Source organism: Dermochelys coriacea, chromosome 12 (assembly GCF_009764565.3).
Source record: "Dermochelys coriacea isolate rDerCor1 chromosome 12, rDerCor1.pri.v4, whole genome shotgun sequence".
NCBI lineage: Eukaryota > Metazoa > Chordata > Testudines > Dermochelyidae > Dermochelys > Dermochelys coriacea.
In genome coordinates this window covers 3129271-3146412 of record NC_050079.1, presented here as the reverse complement: position 1 = coordinate 3146412, position 17142 = coordinate 3129271, and the positions used below count along the sequence as shown (strand labels likewise).

Below are 17142 nucleotides of genomic sequence, written 5' to 3'. Positions count from 1 at the left end.
TGCCTTCCTATCATCTTAATATTCCATTAACATCCTCTTTTCAATGGGATACAGAACAAGGAGGCAATTCTGATAGACAATAACATCAATGTCTAAAGCTGGCAGCCAGTATAAAGTGAATTGCCCCAAGGGTCGGTCCTGGTGCCGGTTTTGTTCAATACCCTCATTAATGATCTGGAGGATGGCGTGGATTGCACCCTCAGCAAGTTTGCACATGACACTGAACTGGGAGGAGAGGTAGATACGCTAGAGAGTAGGGATAGGATACTAAGGGACCTAGAGAAATTAGAGGATTGAGCCAAAAGAAATCTGATGAGGTTCAACAAGGACAAGTGCAGAGTCCTGCACTTAGGACGGAAGAATCCCATGCACTGCTACAGACTAGGGACCAAATGGCTCAGCTGCAGTTCTGCAGAACAGGACCTAGGGGTTACAGTGGACGAGAAGTTGGATATGAGTCAACAATGTGCCCTTGTTGCCAAGAAGGCCAATGGCATTTTGGGCTGTATAAGTAGGGGCATTGCCAGCAGATCGAGGGACGTGATCGCTCCCCTCTATTCGACATTGGTGAGGCCTCATCTGGAGTACTGTGTCCAGTTTTGGGCCTCACACTACAAGAAGGATGTGGAAAAATTTGAAAGTGTCCAGTCGAGGGCAACAAAAATGATTAGGGGACTGGAAGAGAGATTTGATTTTTCAAAGTGCTTAGTGTCAGTTAAAGTTAATGGGAGTTTTATTACCAGAGACATCCATGAAGAGCAGAGTTGGAGCGATGCTGTGTGTGCTTGAAAATCCCGCCCAAAATGTATGACCCACCAAGTCAGCAGGCAATTTGGAGGGTTTAAAGGTGTGTGTGTGGGTGATTAGTATGATTCTGCTGGAGTGTGTAGGTCAAGCAGGTGAATGACTCAGAGTTCATGGGATCCAGGCAATAGGGTTAGAGGAATTGCTACCTTTATTTCTGAGGAATCATTTCTGTCCAGCAGCTCTTTGCAATGGGTCTCTTCTTCACTCATCCCATTGGAATGTTTCTCCACATCCATCCCTCTGGATTTGCTGGTGAAACATAAGGAGAGAAAAGGAATAAGTCACCAGAGCTTTGCAGTTTTGCCAAGCATCTGATAGAGGTTTATCTCCTGCGGCCCGCACTAGTGGGAAGTCAAGCAGGGGAAGAGCACAAGTACCACTGGGTTGCTGGGAAAGGCCATCTACAACAGCTAGATCCTCTAGGATGGCCCTGGCCCCACTCATTGAAATGTAGCTGACAGCTCACAGACTGGGCGGCTGTGGTGGAATGGGTCCCCTACAGAAAGCTCTGTCAGAATCCGACCCTTGAGGCTGATGATTTCTGTACAAACCTCATAGAGATGTTGCTGTAAGTTTGTTCTGAGGCTGCCTCAGGCTCCTGCTGAATTTTCTGCTCATTTGTTGGTTCGGGTTTAATGATGGACTTACGTCCTCCAGGACTGAACCTTGAAAATGAAATTAGGTTTAAACATGAGTATGCTGTGAAAATGCCTGTGCCCGAGGGGGAGAATATTGAATATTGAGAATACTGAAATTCCCAGAGCTACCCCATCCATCCTCTCACTGCAGCCGCTCCAGAACTTGGCAGGGTGAGGTCCCAGGAAGGGTGCTGATGTCTCTATGGGTATATCGACCTGGCAATCAGGAGCCATGATTGCTGCAGACATAGGCATATCACAGCTAGCCTTGGTTGTGCTAGCTGGCAAAAAATAGTAGCATAGCTGTGGCAGCATGGGCTAGCTACTTGAGAACAATCCCACCCAGGACCCGGGTACATGCTCGGACAGCTAGCCCATGCTACCATGGCTACACAACTATTTTTACTGAGCTCCTTTGATCAATGCTCGCTCAGGTGTGCCTATGACTACTGTCCTGATTGCAGTGCAGACATACCCTATACATGAAACTGCTCAACTGTCACTGCTCCCAGCTGCTGCAGGAACCGAGTAGGAGTAGCTGATGGACAACATCTGAGTATTTCAGGCTGTATAGAGGAGGGCCGGCCATGCTGCATCTCACAGAGAGACCACTTTCCGTGCAGATACAGTGTGGCTGTGTAGAGGGGAAGCTTCTCCATTCTGCCATGGAAGGGGTTAAAGCAAGGCAGAGAGGCTGTGCAGAGCCCCAGACAATCCTGGAAGGGCTACTGGGAGCCAATCTAGTGGAGGCTTAAAAGCAGCCAATCAGGGCCAGGCTGGGGCCTATAAAAAGGCTGCAGGGCAGAGAGGAGCTCAGTCTTTCCCTGGAGGGCAAAGGGAGAAGAACTGGCACAGCAACAATATGAACTGGCTTTGAGAGTAAGCTTTGGTCCTTCTAATATCCACAAATCCCTTATTTGACTGTATTCATAATCTTAGGTGCCTGTGTCACTCTTGAAAATGGAATTTAGGGCTAAATTTCAAAAAGATGCAGATAGGCACCCAGAGGGATTTATTCCTTAGGAGCCTAAATAACTTTGAAAATCTGGCCCCTGGGAGCCTGGGTCCCATAGACTCTCGATGACATTTAGGCTCCTAAGAGCCTAAGTCACTTTTGAAAATGAGATTTCATCTCCTAAATCACTTAGGTACTTTTTAAACTTTGACTCTTCATCCTAGTCAATACTTGGCATTTGCTAGTCGAGCTTTGTGCCTCGTTCCCCAAGTTGCATGGTACTGTTTCTGTTTCCTGATTGGCTGACGTGTCCTTTATGAGTCATTTACGTTTCTACCTGAAACAAGATTCCCTTAACTAACTGAATCTTGGCTATAGGCTTGAAATCAGGGGGTTTATTTCAGAAAAATTCTGGCAGGAGGGGAAAAATTGTGTCAGCATATAAAACATTATATGTGATTAAATGCTATCCCACAAAAAGTTGGGCAAGGGAGAAGTGGAGCATATAGACATAAATTGGGGACAGTGGGGCAAACCAAGGTTGGGGTAGGGGGCAATTGCACTCCTTAATCCATAGCAAATGATGCCCCTGCCTGAAATGTGCTTCTGATGAAGATTTCTAAATCACAAAACTTCACTCATATGAACTCATGAGAGGAGAACAAAAGAAAGTGTGAACATTTCTGAACTGCAATCCAGAGGTCCCAGAAATGACTGTGAATCCTTCCCCTCCCCATGGGCTCAGCTAGGATCTCAACTGCTCTTGGTTCCACTGATTTCATTCATTGGATTTCCATGGAAGCGAGGAGCCTACATGCCTTTGAGGATCTGGGCCTAGGGACCCTGCATTTAATAGCAACTCATGAGAAGAGTAAAGCCTCTGAGATGGAAAATCCATAGTCACTTATTAAATACCCCCAAGTTTATAGAACAGCTTAAGGCAACTTCATTGGACCACAGGGCCTAGATAATAACAATATCTTTCATCCTAAAGTCATGCTGGAAGATAATATGACAGCTCGCTTCTGCTAAGGAAAAGCACAAAACCACAACGAGACTTTTACCAGAGGGGAAAAAAAAAGAATAACAAGAAGTGAAACACTTAAAATATGGGAGTGGGATCATTCTCAGGGAACTGACAGGGGCTACAGGAAAGCTTATTACTGACAGGTAAGACTAAACTCCATAGGGTTGAAACAAAAGGCAATTGCTGTTTTAGAAAGTAAAAGGAATGGGAAGTGGAGAGGATACCAGAATCAAATTCCAGAATTCTCAATCAGTCCATAGGCAACTCTCTCACTGAAATTAAATGGGCATTTTGCCTAAGTAGGAACTTCAGGAAATGGTCCCAGAGAGGAGGAAGTGGGGAATGGACTTAACTGGGGCTCATCTCCTCCAAACTCAATCAGAGATTCATTGGTTTCATGTAGGCATCCGCTAAGCTCCGCATCTGATCTTTCCCCTTATTTCCCTTTGTGCCTCATGCCTTTGATTGTCCAGCATCATACTGATCAATCGTCCTTCCGGGGCAGGGCTAGAGAAGAGCAGAGGAGAGGAAGGCTGGTCCAGAGGCCTGGGATTCTGGACATCCAGAGTCAAGTCCCTACTCTGCCAGAGACCTTGGGCAAATAGATTAAAGTACACGACACTCAGGTGGTGGGATTGAAACATGTGTGGATACACCTGAGTTAGCTGGAGTACCAACAGGAATGAAGCAATGGCAGCACATAAGTATGTCAAATGAAAGAGAGGCCCATTCAATTACATCATGTAATGGCAAACAGCCAAAAAGTGACAAGTTTTTAAAGTGCTTACATACAAATACTAGAAGTCTAAATAATAAGATGGGTGAACTAGAGTGCCTCGTATTAAATGAGGATATTGATACAATAGGCATCACAGAACTTTGGTGGAATGAGGATAATCAATGGGACACAGTAATACCCGGATACAAAATATATCGGAAGGACAGAACAGGTCGTGCTGGTGGGGGAGTGGCACTATATGTGAAAGAAAGCATAGAATCAAAAGAAGTAAAAATTTTAAATTAAACTGTACCACAAGTCTCTCTGGATAGTAATTCCATGCTTGAATAATAAGAATATAGCAGCAGGGATATATTACCGACTACCTGACCAGGATGGTGATAATGACTGTGAAATGTTCAGGGAGATTAGAGAGGCTATAAAAATAAAAAAAACTCAGTAATAATGGGGGATTTCAACTATACCCATATTGACTGGGTACATGTCACATCAGGATGGGATGCAAAGATAAAGTTTCTTGACACCTTAAATGACTGCTTCTTGGAGCAGCTAGTCGTGGAACCCACAAGAGAGGTTCTTGATTTAGTCCTAAGGGGAGCACAGGACCACTTGGTAATAGTGATCATAATGTAATTAAATTTAACATCCCTGTGGCTGGAGCAGCCCATCACAGGAGCATTTCAGAAAGGGAAATGACACAAAAATGAGGAAGTTAAACAGAAATTAAAAGGTACAGCGCCAAAAGTGAAATCCCTACAAGCTGCATGGAAACTTTTTAAAGACACCATAATAGGGGCTCAACTTAAGTGTATATCCCAAATTGAAAAACACAGTAAGAGAACCAAAAAAGTGCCACTGTGGCTAAACAACAAAGTAAAAGAAGCAGTCAGAGGCAAAAAGACATCCTTTAAGAAGTGGAAGTTAAATCCTAGTGAGGAAAATTGAAAGGAGCATAAACTCTGGCAAATGAAGTATAAAAATATAATTAGAAAGGCCAAAAAAGAATTTGAAGTACAGCTAGCCAAAGACTCAAAAAGTAATAGCAAAAACATTTTTAAGTACATCAGAAGCAGGAACCCTGCTAAACAACCAGTGATGCCACTGGACGATTGAGATGCTAAAGAAGCACTCGAGGATGATTAGGTCATTGCGGAGAAATGAAATGAATTCTTTGCATCTGTTTTCATGGCTGAGGATGTGAGAGAGATTCCAAAACCTGAGACATTCTTTTTAGGTGATAAATCTGAGGAACTGTCCCAGACTGAGGTGTCATTAGAGGAAATTTTGGAACAAATTGATAAACTAAACAGAAATAAGTCACCAGGACCAGATGGTATTCACCCAAGAGTTCTGAAGGAACTCAAATGTGAAATTGCAGAACTACTAACTAGTTTGTTACCTATCATTTAAATCAGCTTCGGTACCAAATGACTGGAGGATAGATAATGTGACGCCAATTTTTAAAAAGGGCTCCAGAGGTGATCCCAGCAATTACAGGTAAGCCTGACTTCAGTACCGGGGAAACTGATTGAAACTATAGTAAAGAACAAAATTGTCAGAAACATAGATGAACATAATTTTTTGGGGAAAGTCAACATGGTTTCTGTAAAGGGAGATCATGTCTTACTAATCTATTAGAGTTCTTTGAGGGGGTCAACAAACATGTGGACAAGGGGGATCCAGTGGATATACTGTACTTAGATTTTCAGAAAGCCTTTGATGAGGTCCCTCACCAAAGGCTCTTAAGCAAAGTAAGCTGCCATGGTATAAGAGGAAAGGTCCTCTCATGGATTGGTAATTGGTTAAAAGACAGGAAACAAAGGGTAGGAATAAATAGTCAGTTTTCAGAATGGAGAGAGGTAAATAGTGGTGTCCCTCAGGGGTCTGTACTGAGACCAGTCCTATTCAACATATTCATAAATGATCTGGAAAAGGGGGTAAACAGTGAGATGGCAAAATTTGCAGATGACACAAAACTACTCAAGATAGTTAAGTCCCAGGCAGACTGTGAAGAGCTCAAAAAGGATCTCACAAAACTGGGTGACTGGGCAATAAAATGGCAGATGAAATTCAGTGTTGATAAATGCAAAGTAATGCACATTGGAAAACATCATCCCAACTATGCGTACAAAATGATGGGGTCTACATTAGCTGTTCCCACTCAAGAAAGAGATCTTGGAGTCATTGTAGATAGTTTGCTGAAAACATCCACTCAATGTGCAGCGGCAGTCAAAAAAGCAAACAGAATGTTGGGAATCATTAAGAAAGGGATAGGTAATAAACAGAAAATATCAGCAAAAATGATTAGGGGTAGGGAATAGCTTCCATATGAGGAGAGATTAATAAGACTGGGACTATTTCAGCTTGGAAAAGAGATGAATAAGGGGGGATCTGATAGAGGTCTATAAAATCATGATTGGTGTGGAGAAAGTAAATAAGGAAGTGCTATTTACTCCTTCTCATGACACACGAACTAGGGGTCACCCAATGAAATTAACAGGCTGCAGGTTTAAAACAAACAAAAGGAAGTAATTTTTCCACACAATGCACAGTCAACCTGTGGAACTCCTTGCCAGAGGATGTTATGAAGGCCAAGACTATAACAGGGTTCAAAAAAGAACTAGGTAAGTTCATGGAGGATAGGTCCATCAGTGGCTATTAGCCAGGATGGACAGGGATGGTGTCCCTAGCCTCTGTTTGCCAGAAGCTGAGAATGGGCAACAGGGGATGGATCACTTAATGATTACCTGTTCTGTTCATTCCCTCTGGGGCACCTAGCATTGGCCACTGTTGGAAGACAGGATATTGGGCTAGATGGACATTTGGTCTGACCCAGTATGGTCGTTCTTATATTCGTATGTGCCCTTTATCCTGGACAGATGGGGCTAACATGTGCTGCTGTGATTTCACTGCTAGTGTTGTTCAAGCAAGTTCAAAGTTAGGTCAGGTACACCTACACTGTAGATATACCCTTAATCTCTCTGTGCCTCAGTACCTACCTCATGGGGCATTGTGAGATATCATGGTAACTGGGTCCAGAGAAGCACCATGCATAGGCAGATAGATAGAACCCCTCCCTTGGGAACTAGTTGATGTCACTCCTGAATAGGTTGGAGAAGTTGCTGTAAAACTCCCAAGAGGTATTCTTGCTGCTCAGAGCTATGTTTGCTGGGCTGGTTAGCTGCCAGCCACATGCACGTTTGAATTCATAGAATCATAGAAGATTAGGGTTGGAAGAGACCTCAGGAGGTCATCTAGTCCAATCCCCTGCTCAAAGCAGCACCAACACCAACTAAATCATCCCACCAGGGCTTTGCCAAGTTGGGCCTTAAAAACCTCTAAGGATGGAGATTCCACCATCTTCCTAGGAAACCCATTTCAGTGCTTCATCACCCTCCTAGTGAAATAGTTTTTCCTAATATTCAACCTAGACTTCCCCCACTGCTCCTTGTTCTGTCATTTGCCACCACTGAGAACAGCCTAGCTCCATCCTCTTTGAAACCCTCCTTCAGGTAGTTGAAGGCTGATATCAAATCCCCCCTCACTCTTCTCTTCTGCACACTAAATAAACCTAGTTCCCTCAGCCTCTCCTCGTAAGTCCTGTGCCCCAGCCCCCTGATCATTTTCGTTGTCCTCCGCTGGACTCTCTCCAATTCGTCAACATCCTTTAGGTAGCGGGCAGGGGGCGGCAAAACTGGGCAGCACAGCATGGGGAAGAGGTGACCAGCTCTCTGTGGAGAAAGAAGTGGTTTGGGACTATTTAGAAAAGCTGGATAAGCACAAGTCCATGGGGTCATATGCACTGTGTCCGAGAGTGCTAAAGGAGTTGGCGGATGTGATTGCAGAGCCACTGGCCATTATCTTTGAAAACTCTTGGCAATCGGGGGAGGTCCCGGATGACTGGAAAAAGGCTAATGTAGTGCCCATCTTTAAAAAAGGGAAGAAGGAGGATCCAGAGAACTACAGGCCAGTCAGCCTCACCTCAGTCCCTGGAAAAATCATGGAGCAGGTCCTCAAGGAATCAATTTTGAAGCACTTCGAGGAGAGGAAAGTGATCAGGAATAGTCAGCATGGATTCACCAAGGGCAAGTCATGCCTGACTAATCTAATTGCCTTCTATAACAAGATAACTGGCTCTGTGGATGAGGGGAAAGCAGTGGACGTGTTATTCCTTGATTTTAGCAAAGCTTTTGACACAGTCTCCCACGGTATTCTTGCCAGCAAGTTAAAGAAGTATGGGCTGGATGAATGGACTATAAGGTGGTGTGACAAAGCTCTGTCCTTGCCTCATTGGGTCCCACGTTTCCTGGCGGATTTTGCTAGCCTCAGAGGCTCACTGTGACCCTCCACATGATCCTTGTCTCTCTAGAGACAAGGGTCACAGTCTACTGAGCCATTTTCATCATAAGCCAGCGAGGGAGGTGAGGAGAAGTTATTCTTCCTTGCACAGTCTCTGTTGTCTCCCAGTCTCAGTGATTAAACGGGGCAAAGGTGAGGGGGGAAGCCTGGGCCCACCCTCTACTCTGGGCTACAGCCCAGGGACCCTAATAGTATCAGCTATGGTAGCTGACCTTTTAGAAATATTACATGTACAATTCCCTGGGCTACTTCCCCCACAGCAGCCCTCACTTTCTTAAGCTCCACTTCACCCTTACCTCAGGGCCTCCTTCCTTGTGCCTGATATGGTGTGTACTACTCAGCCTCTCCAACAGCACAACTTCCTCCCACAGCTCCTGACATGCACCCCCACCTGACTAACTGGGAGGCTTTTAACTAGTTTCAGCCAGCCCCTGATTGGCTTCAGGTGTCCCAATCAACATAGCATTCTCCCTGCCTTCTGGAAAGGTCTTAATTGGCCCCAGGTGTCTTATTGAGCTGGAGAAGCTTCCATTTCACTTAACCTGGTACCAGGGATTTGTTTAGCCTGGAGCTAATATATCTATCTCCCACTACTCTTCCATAGCCATCTGGCCTTGCCCCATCACATATTCTCCCCTCCCCCCCGCTCAACACCATAGAGTTGGGCAACTTGGGACGCCAGGCAGTATGCTCGTGACAGACCATCAGCGTTGCCATGGTGGCATCCAGCCTGTGCCGTATGTGGAACTGGAATGGTTGGAGGGATAAGAACCACCTGGTGACCCTTGCATTCCTTTCCTTATTCCACTGCATCCACTGGAGGGGTGCATGGTCCATCACAAGAGTAAATCTAAGAGGTAATAACGCAGTGTCTCCATAGCCCATTTGACAGCAAGGCATTCTCTCTGGACTACTGCATATTTCTGTTCTCTTGGGAGAAGCTTTCTGCTTAGGTAGAGGATTGGGTGTTCCTCTTCTCCCACCATCTGCGACAGAATTACTTCCAAACCCACCTCAGAAGCGTCTGTAAAATAAATTCCCTGTTAAAGTCTGGGGCTATGAGTACGGGGTCATTCCAGAGGGCCGTCCGAAGGTCTGTGAATGCCCCCTCTGCTGCGTCGGTCCACTTTACCATGTCTGGACCTCGGGCCTTCACCAGGTCTGTTAGGGGATTTGCCCTAGTGGCGAAGTGGGGAATAAACCTTCGGTAATAGCCTACCACGCCTAGGAACACACGGACCTGCTTCTTTTGGGTTGGTCGGGGCCAGTTTTGAATTGCCTCTAGCTTATTCGTTTGGGGCTTCACTATGCCCCTTCCCACAATATATCCCAGGTACCTAGCCTCTGCTAGCCCTATGGCGCATTTAGCGGGATTAGCAGTGAGGTCAGCCTGTCTTAAGGTACGCAGTACTGCCTCAACTTTCTCCAAGTGGGTTCCCCAGTCTGGCGTATGGATGATGACATCATCTAGGTATGCAGCTCCATAACTAGTATGGGGGCGCAGCAGCTTAACCATGAGGTGCTGGAATGTGGCTGGGGCCCCATGTAGCCCAAAAGGGAGGACGGTGTACTGGAATAGCCCATCCGGGGTGGAGAATGCTGTCTTTTCTTTAGCTTCTTTGGTCAGAGGAATCTGCCAGTACCCTTTTGTCAGATCCAGTGTAATCAAGAATCGGGCACTACCCAGTCGGTCAACCAGTTCATCGACGTGTGGTATGGGGTATGCATCAAACTGGGATATTTCATTCAGTCAGCAAAAGTCATTACAGAATCTCATGGTACCGTCAGGTTTAGGCACTAGGACAATTGGACTGGACCACTGACTGTAAGATTCTTCAATAACCCCTAATTCTAACATTTTCTTTACTTTGGCCTTGATTTCCTCTCTTTTGGCTGCTGGGATTCGGTAGGGTCTCAATTTTACCTTGGCTCCAGGGATCGTGTGGATATGGTGATAGGTCTCAGTTGTCTGCCCTGGTTTTGTAGAGAACACATCTCTGTTGCGATTAATCATGTCGGCTGCCTCGATCTTTTGGATCGGCGTCAAGTCGGATGATATCCTCACTTGCTCGTGTAAGTTATCCTCCTGGGGAAGGGTCTCCTGCATGACTAAGCATGCCTCTCGATCGTGCCAAGGTTTTAGAAGATTGATGTGGTAAATTTGCTCCGATTTCCGGCAGCCTGGCTGCCGCACCTTATAGTTCACCTCTCCCATGGCTTCGATTATTTCATAGGGTCCCTGCCACTGGGCCAACAGTTTACTTTCTGCTGTGGGCACCAGTACCATCACCCGATCCCCTGGTTGGAACCGTTGAAGCTTCGCTTGGTGATTATAATGGGTTCTCCTGTGCGCTCTCCAAGTGTTCCCGTACAATGGGTGTAACTCGGGCTATCCAGGTTTCAGAGTAGCAGCCGTGTTAGTCTGTATTCGCAAAACGAAAAGCAGTACTTGTGGCACCTTAGAGACTAACAAATTTATTAGAGCATAAGCTTTCGTAAGTGAGCTGTAGCTCACGAAAGCTTATGCTCTAATAAATTTGTTAGTCTCTAAGGTGCCACAAGTACTGCTTTTCTTTTTTCGGGCTATCCAATCTCTCATCTGCAGTACATGCTCAACTATGTTTCTTCTGGGATTTGGCTCCTCTTCCCAGACTTCTCTGGCTATATCCAATATGCCCTGAGGGTGGCGCCCATATAGTAGTTCGAATGGAGAGAAATCCGTGGAGGCTTGCGGAACCTCCCGGATGGCGAACATGAGGTAAGGCAATAGGGCATCCCAATCTTTCCCATCCCGGCTCACCACTTTCCTGATCATGGCTTTGAGGGTCCTATTGAACCTTTCCACAAGGCCATCTGTTTGCGGGTGGTATACAGAGGTCCGTAGGGCTTGTGCATGGAGCAATGAACAGAGATCTTCCATCAACTTGGACATGAAAGGTGTCCCTTGATCAATCAATATCTCCTTGGGTAGCCCAACCCAGGCAAAGATCCGTACTAGCTCCTTAGCTATTGTCTTGGAAGCTGTGTTGTGCAGGGGAACAGCTTCTGGGTACCGGCTTGCATAGTCCAGTACAACAAGCACATGTTGGTGGCCCCGAGCTGTCTTCTCTAGGGGCCTTACCAGATCCATGGCTATCCGTTCAAAAGGAACCTCTATTATTGGAAGAGGTATCAAAGGAGCCCGCAAGTGCGGGCAAGGGCTATGTAACTGACACTCCGGACAAGAGGTGCAGTATCGCCGGGCATCTTCATGTACTCCTGGCCTTAAGAACCTCCGCAGGATCTGTGCCTGGGTTTTCTCTACCCCTAGATGTCCTCCAAACAGTCTCTGGGCGAGACTCAATATGGCTTTTTGATGTTTTCGTGGCACCAGAAGTTGTTGTATTGCTTGCTCCTGCATTTGCACCACACGATACAGATCTTTCTTCACTATAAAGTAAGGTCCAGGACCCCGGAACTTCCCATCCACGGGTATCCCATCGATCTTGGCCACCTCTTTCCTGGCGTTATCATATCTGGGGTCCTCCGCCTGGTCCCGCCCAAAAGTCTCTCTCCTGGGACTAACCTGCCCAAGCTCCCAGGGGCCGGCTTCTGCGTCTTCCAATGGCTCGTCGCCGTCATGGCTGGGGGCAGCTTCTGGCTCACCTTCTGTGGTGGAAGTTTCTCTGCTGGCTGCTCACATCCATCTACCTACTAGGGAGGTCTTCTGGTCCTGAGTCAGGATCCGGGTTCCCAAGGCCTTCACGGCCTTCCTCTCTTTTTTTGTCTTCTGGATCTTTTGGGCAGCTGACAACAGATCCTGAGAAATCTCAGCGAACATCGGGGGTTGACATTCCCCTGGTGACGAGTCACTGTCCTCAGGGTCCCCACCTCCCTCCAGCCTCTCCAGGGGGGAGTAACTTATCAAACCCTGGATAGTCCCTCCCAATGATTACAGGATATGGGAGTTTAGGAACTACGTCCACGGTCACCTCAATGGGGTTTCCCTGAACCTCTATCTCCACTGGGATGGTGGGGTAATGGCTCACGGCCCCATGCACGCACGTCACTGCTACGCGTTTGGCTTGCAGCAGCTGACTATTTTTTACCAGCTTACCTGATATGGGGGTGATAGCACTCCCAGCGTCCACAAGCGCTGTAGTCTCTGCTCCATTTATCCTCACTGGCCTGGTGTAATTATGCGGGGCTAATGCGACCCTCGCGAGGTGGATAAGGGAGCATGGGACCTCCCAATCCCCCAAGTTACATTGCATAGGCTCTTCGGTGCTGGGACACTGTGCTGCTATGTGTCCCCACTCCCCACATGCATAACATCTATAATTGTTTTTAATCACTCCTCTATCCCAGGGGTTAGGGGGTTTAGTCCTGGGGTTCCCCCCACTCAGGCCAATCCCTTCTTTCTGGGGTCCCTGCTGGTTTTCGGCCCCCCCCTTCTTCCACCTAGGACTCCCTGGGGGTTTGGCTGCCCAACCTTCCAGGGTTGGGGTCGGGTGCTTGCTTCGAAAGGGGACTTCCTTGGGTAGTCAGGTCAGTTCCCTGGCTGTCATCTGTCTTTCTACCAGTGTGATCATCTCGTCGTATGTGGACGGATCATTCTGGCCTATCCATTTGCAGAGATCTGGCGGCAGTCCCTGCATGCAATGGTCTATGACCAGGGTCTCCAAAATCTCCTCCGGCCTGCACACCTCGGCCTGTAACCACTTCTGTGTGAGGTGTATGAGGTCGAATAGCTGGGACCTCGGGGTTTATTCTCCTGGTATTTCCACTCATAGAACCTCTGGGGCCTTACCGCTGCCGTTACCCCTAATCGTGCTAGGATCTCTGCCGTCAGACAGGTATAGTCAGTGGCATACGTGGCAGGCAAGTCAAAGTAGGCCTTCTGGGCCTCTCCACACAAAAAAGGGGTGAGGATGCTGGCCCACTGCTCCTGGGGCCACGCCTCACACTGAGCAGTCCTTTCGAATGAGAGGAGATATGCTTCTACATCATCTCCTGAATTCATCTTTGGCAGACAACCAGTGGCCCTCAGGGTTCGCATCCCGTCGGACACCCGAGCCTGGGTGGTGAGGATCTTCAGCTGGTCCACCGCCTCTCTCAAGAGGGCATGATCTTGGGTCGCCTGGCTCATCAATAATTGATTGGTTTCCTGCTGTAGCCGCATAGACTCCTGTTGTGCCATTGCCTGAACCCGGGTGGCCTCCTGCTGGGCTGCCGCGGCTTGTACCAGAGCTCTGACCACCTCCTCCATTGTGGTACAAAGCAAACAAAAACCAAAACAAAAAAAAATACAAAACCCTAGTACACTTTTTTTTTAAACCTCTTTCTTCCGCCACGCTGTGAACGAAGTCCCACTCCTGACACCAGTTGTGACAAAGCTCTGTCCTTGCCTCCGTGGGTCCCGCGTTTCCTGGCAGATTTTGCTAGCCTCAGAGGCTCACTGTGACCCTCCACATAACATTCTCTCTCTAGAGACAAGGGTCACAGTCTACTGAGCCAGCCATTTTCATCATAAGCCAGTGAGGGAGGTGAGGAGAAGTTATCCTTCCTTGCACAGTCTCTGTTGTCTCTCAGTCTCAGTGATTAAACAGGGGGCAAAGATGGGGGGGTGGGAGCCCGGGCCCACCTTCTACCCCAGGCTCCAGCCCAGGGACCCTAATACTATCAGCTATAAAGAAAAGGAGTACTCGTGGCACCTTAGAGACTAACAAATTTATTAGAGCATAAGCTTTCGTGAGCTACAGCTCACTTCATCGGATGCATTCGGTGGAGTATCAGCTATGGTAGCTGACCTTTTAGAAACATGACATGTACAATTCCCTGGGCTACTTCCCCACAGCACCCCTTACTTCCTCAAGCTCCAGTTCACCCTTACCTCAGGGCCTCCTTTCTTGTGCCTGATATGATGTGTACTGCTCAGCCTCTCCAACAGTGCAACTTCTTCCCACAGTTCCTGACATGCACCCGCACCTGACTAACTAGGAGGCTTTTAATTAGTTTCAGCCAGCCCCTGATTGGCTTCAGGTGTCCCAATAAACATAGCATTATCCCTGCCTTCTGGAAAGTTCTTAATTGGCCCCAGGTGTCTTAATTGACCTGGAGCAGCTTCCATTTCACTTAACCTTGTACCAGGGATTTGTTTAGCCTGGAGCTAATATATCTATCGCCCACTACTTTTCTACAGCCATCTGGCCTTGCCCCGTCACAGTGGATAGAAAGCTGGCTAGATTGTCGGGGTCAACAGGTAGTGATCAATGGCTCCATGTCTAGCTGGCAGCCAGTATCAAGTGGAATGGCCCAAGGGTTGGTCCTGGGGCCGGTTTTGTTCAATATCTTCATTAATGATCTGAAGGATGGCTTGTATTGCACCCTCAGCAAGTTTTCAGATGACACTAAGGTGGGAGGAGCGGTAGATATGCTGGAGGGTAGAGATAGGATACAGAGGGACCTAGAGAAATTAGAGGATTGGGCCAAAAGAAATCTGATGAGGTTCAACAAGGACAAGTGCAGGGTCCTGCACTTAGGACGGAAGAATCCCATGCACTGCTACAGACTAGGGACCGAATGGCTAGGAAGCAGTTCTGCAGAAAAGGACCTAGGGGTTACAGCGGACGAGAAGCTGGATATGAGTCAACAGTGTGCCCTTGTTGCCAAGAAGGCCAATGGCATTTTGGGCTGTATAAGTAGGGGCATTGCCGGCAGATCGAGGGACGTGATCATTCCCCTCTATTCGACTTTGGTGAGCCCTCATCTGGAGTACTGTGTCCAGTTTTGGGCCCCACACTACAAGAAGGATGTGAAAAAATTGGAATATGTCCAGCGGAGGGCAACAAAAATGATTAGGGGACTGGAACACATGACTTGTGAGGAAAGGCTGAGGGAGCTGGGATTGTTTAGTCTGCGGAAGAGAAAAATGGGGGGGGATTTGGTGGCTGCTTTCAACTACCTGAAAGGGGATTCCAAATAGGATGGATCTAGACTGTTCTCAGTGGTAGCAGATGACAGAACAAGGAGTAATGGTTTCAAATTGCAGTGGGGGAGGTTTAGGTTGGATATTAGGAAAAACTTTTTCACTAGGAGGGTGGTAAAGCACTGGAATGGGTTACCTAGGGAGATGGTGGAATCTCCTTCCTTAGAAGTTTTTAAGGTCAGGCTTGACAAAGCCCTGGCTGGGATGATTTAGTTGGGGATTGGTCCTGCTTTGAGCAGGGGGTTGGACTAGATGACCTCCTGAGGTCCCTTCCCACCCTGATATTCTATGATTCTATGATGCAATACTCCAGATGTGTCCTCACCAGTGCGAAATAGAGAGGAATAATCAGTTCCCTCGATCTGCTGCCAGTGCTCCTAGTAATGCAGCCCAATATGCCATTAGCCTTCTTGGCAACAAGGGCACACTGCTGACTCATATCCAGATTCTCATCCATTGTAATTCAGTTCAGTATTGCCAACCCCAAGCTCTCAAAAATCATGTGCTTGGTTTTAAAATAATAAATGAGAGGTTTTTTCTCTTTGTCTTCTGCTTTCTGGCCTTTAGGTCACATTCACTTAAAATTTTCAAGCATAAGTCATACTTAGTTTTTTTTAAATAAAAGCTGAGATTTCTTTTGTAAAGATGTGGCTCCAGCAGCTGGGCGCTTATGAACACCACCAAGTACTGAAGACTTGTGATAAAATTCCAAGAGTTTGCAAGATGGCAAAGGGACTGCCTGTGTGACAATTCAGAATTTGCTGCCCACACAGGAGCAAGGCCTAAGTTGTGTTATGGACTCACTTTCCTGTGGGTATATCTACACTGCCATCAGGAGGTGTAACTATAGCATGTGTGGACACCCTCGAGCTGGCTTTGACCGAGTGGCAGCGCAACAGAGGCTAGATCAAAGCTGGCTCGGATGCGTCTACACATGCTGCAGACGTACCCTGTATGGGTATGTGCTGTCTTAGGACTCCACTGCAGAGCTGTCCCAGTATTTCAGGTGACCCAGGCTGCCTTCACCAACACTGAAGGGAAGAAGAGGAGTGCCTGGAAAATACCTGATTTTACAGTGATTTCTTTCTCTGTAAATCAGAGCTTACAATGCATGATCAATATAAAGATAATGGAACTACACCAAGTACAGCAGGCAGGATTGAGGCAAGCCCAGAGCACAGAATGGCGGACACAATAGGGAGAGTCTGTACAAGAACTAGATGCACAAGGCTGGTTTGCACAAGCATGGAGTACACAACGACAGGCCTGGGTAGCGCCGGTTTATACAGTCATGGATTGCACATCAAGGTGTCCCCTGGGCAGGGCTTATGCAATCACTGAAAACACAGAAACCAAATGACTTTATCCCTTTTCAAGTTATTCCTAGTGCAAATGATGGGCTTACAATGACATCTCTTGGTATAACAGCTCCATATGATGTTCTATGCCAGGTGGCAACCTAAAAGTAGATTCTCTCCAGTGCTACCTTCCACCATCACCACTCTATCATGCAACAATGCATAAGATAGCTAACCAGTAGGAGTTTCCTAGCACTCACAGGGTTCTGTAAAGCACAGAATCCCTGCCTGTGATTTGATTCACTGGGAGAGAGGGGTGATTTTTAGGTTTACAGGACTTTAAGACGGATCT

The 17142-nt window shown here is 47.1% G+C and overlaps 1 protein-coding gene across 4 annotated transcripts in view; it reads right to left on the bottom strand.

Moving 5' to 3' along the window:
- The window catches only part of HYDIN (HYDIN axonemal central pair apparatus protein), a 450179-nt gene that overhangs the window by 146256 nt on the left and 286781 nt on the right, over positions 1-17142 (bottom strand). For all 4 annotated transcript variants that reach the window (XM_043494938.1, XM_038368829.2, XM_038368830.2 and 1 more), the window contains exons 24-25: positions 1359-1472; positions 954-1056 (exon numbers count right to left, since the gene is read on the bottom strand). In XM_043494938.1, coding sequence (XP_043350873.1) covers positions 954-1056; positions 1359-1472 — 217 coding nt within the window. The remainder of the gene's footprint in view (positions 1-953; positions 1057-1358; positions 1473-17142) is intronic.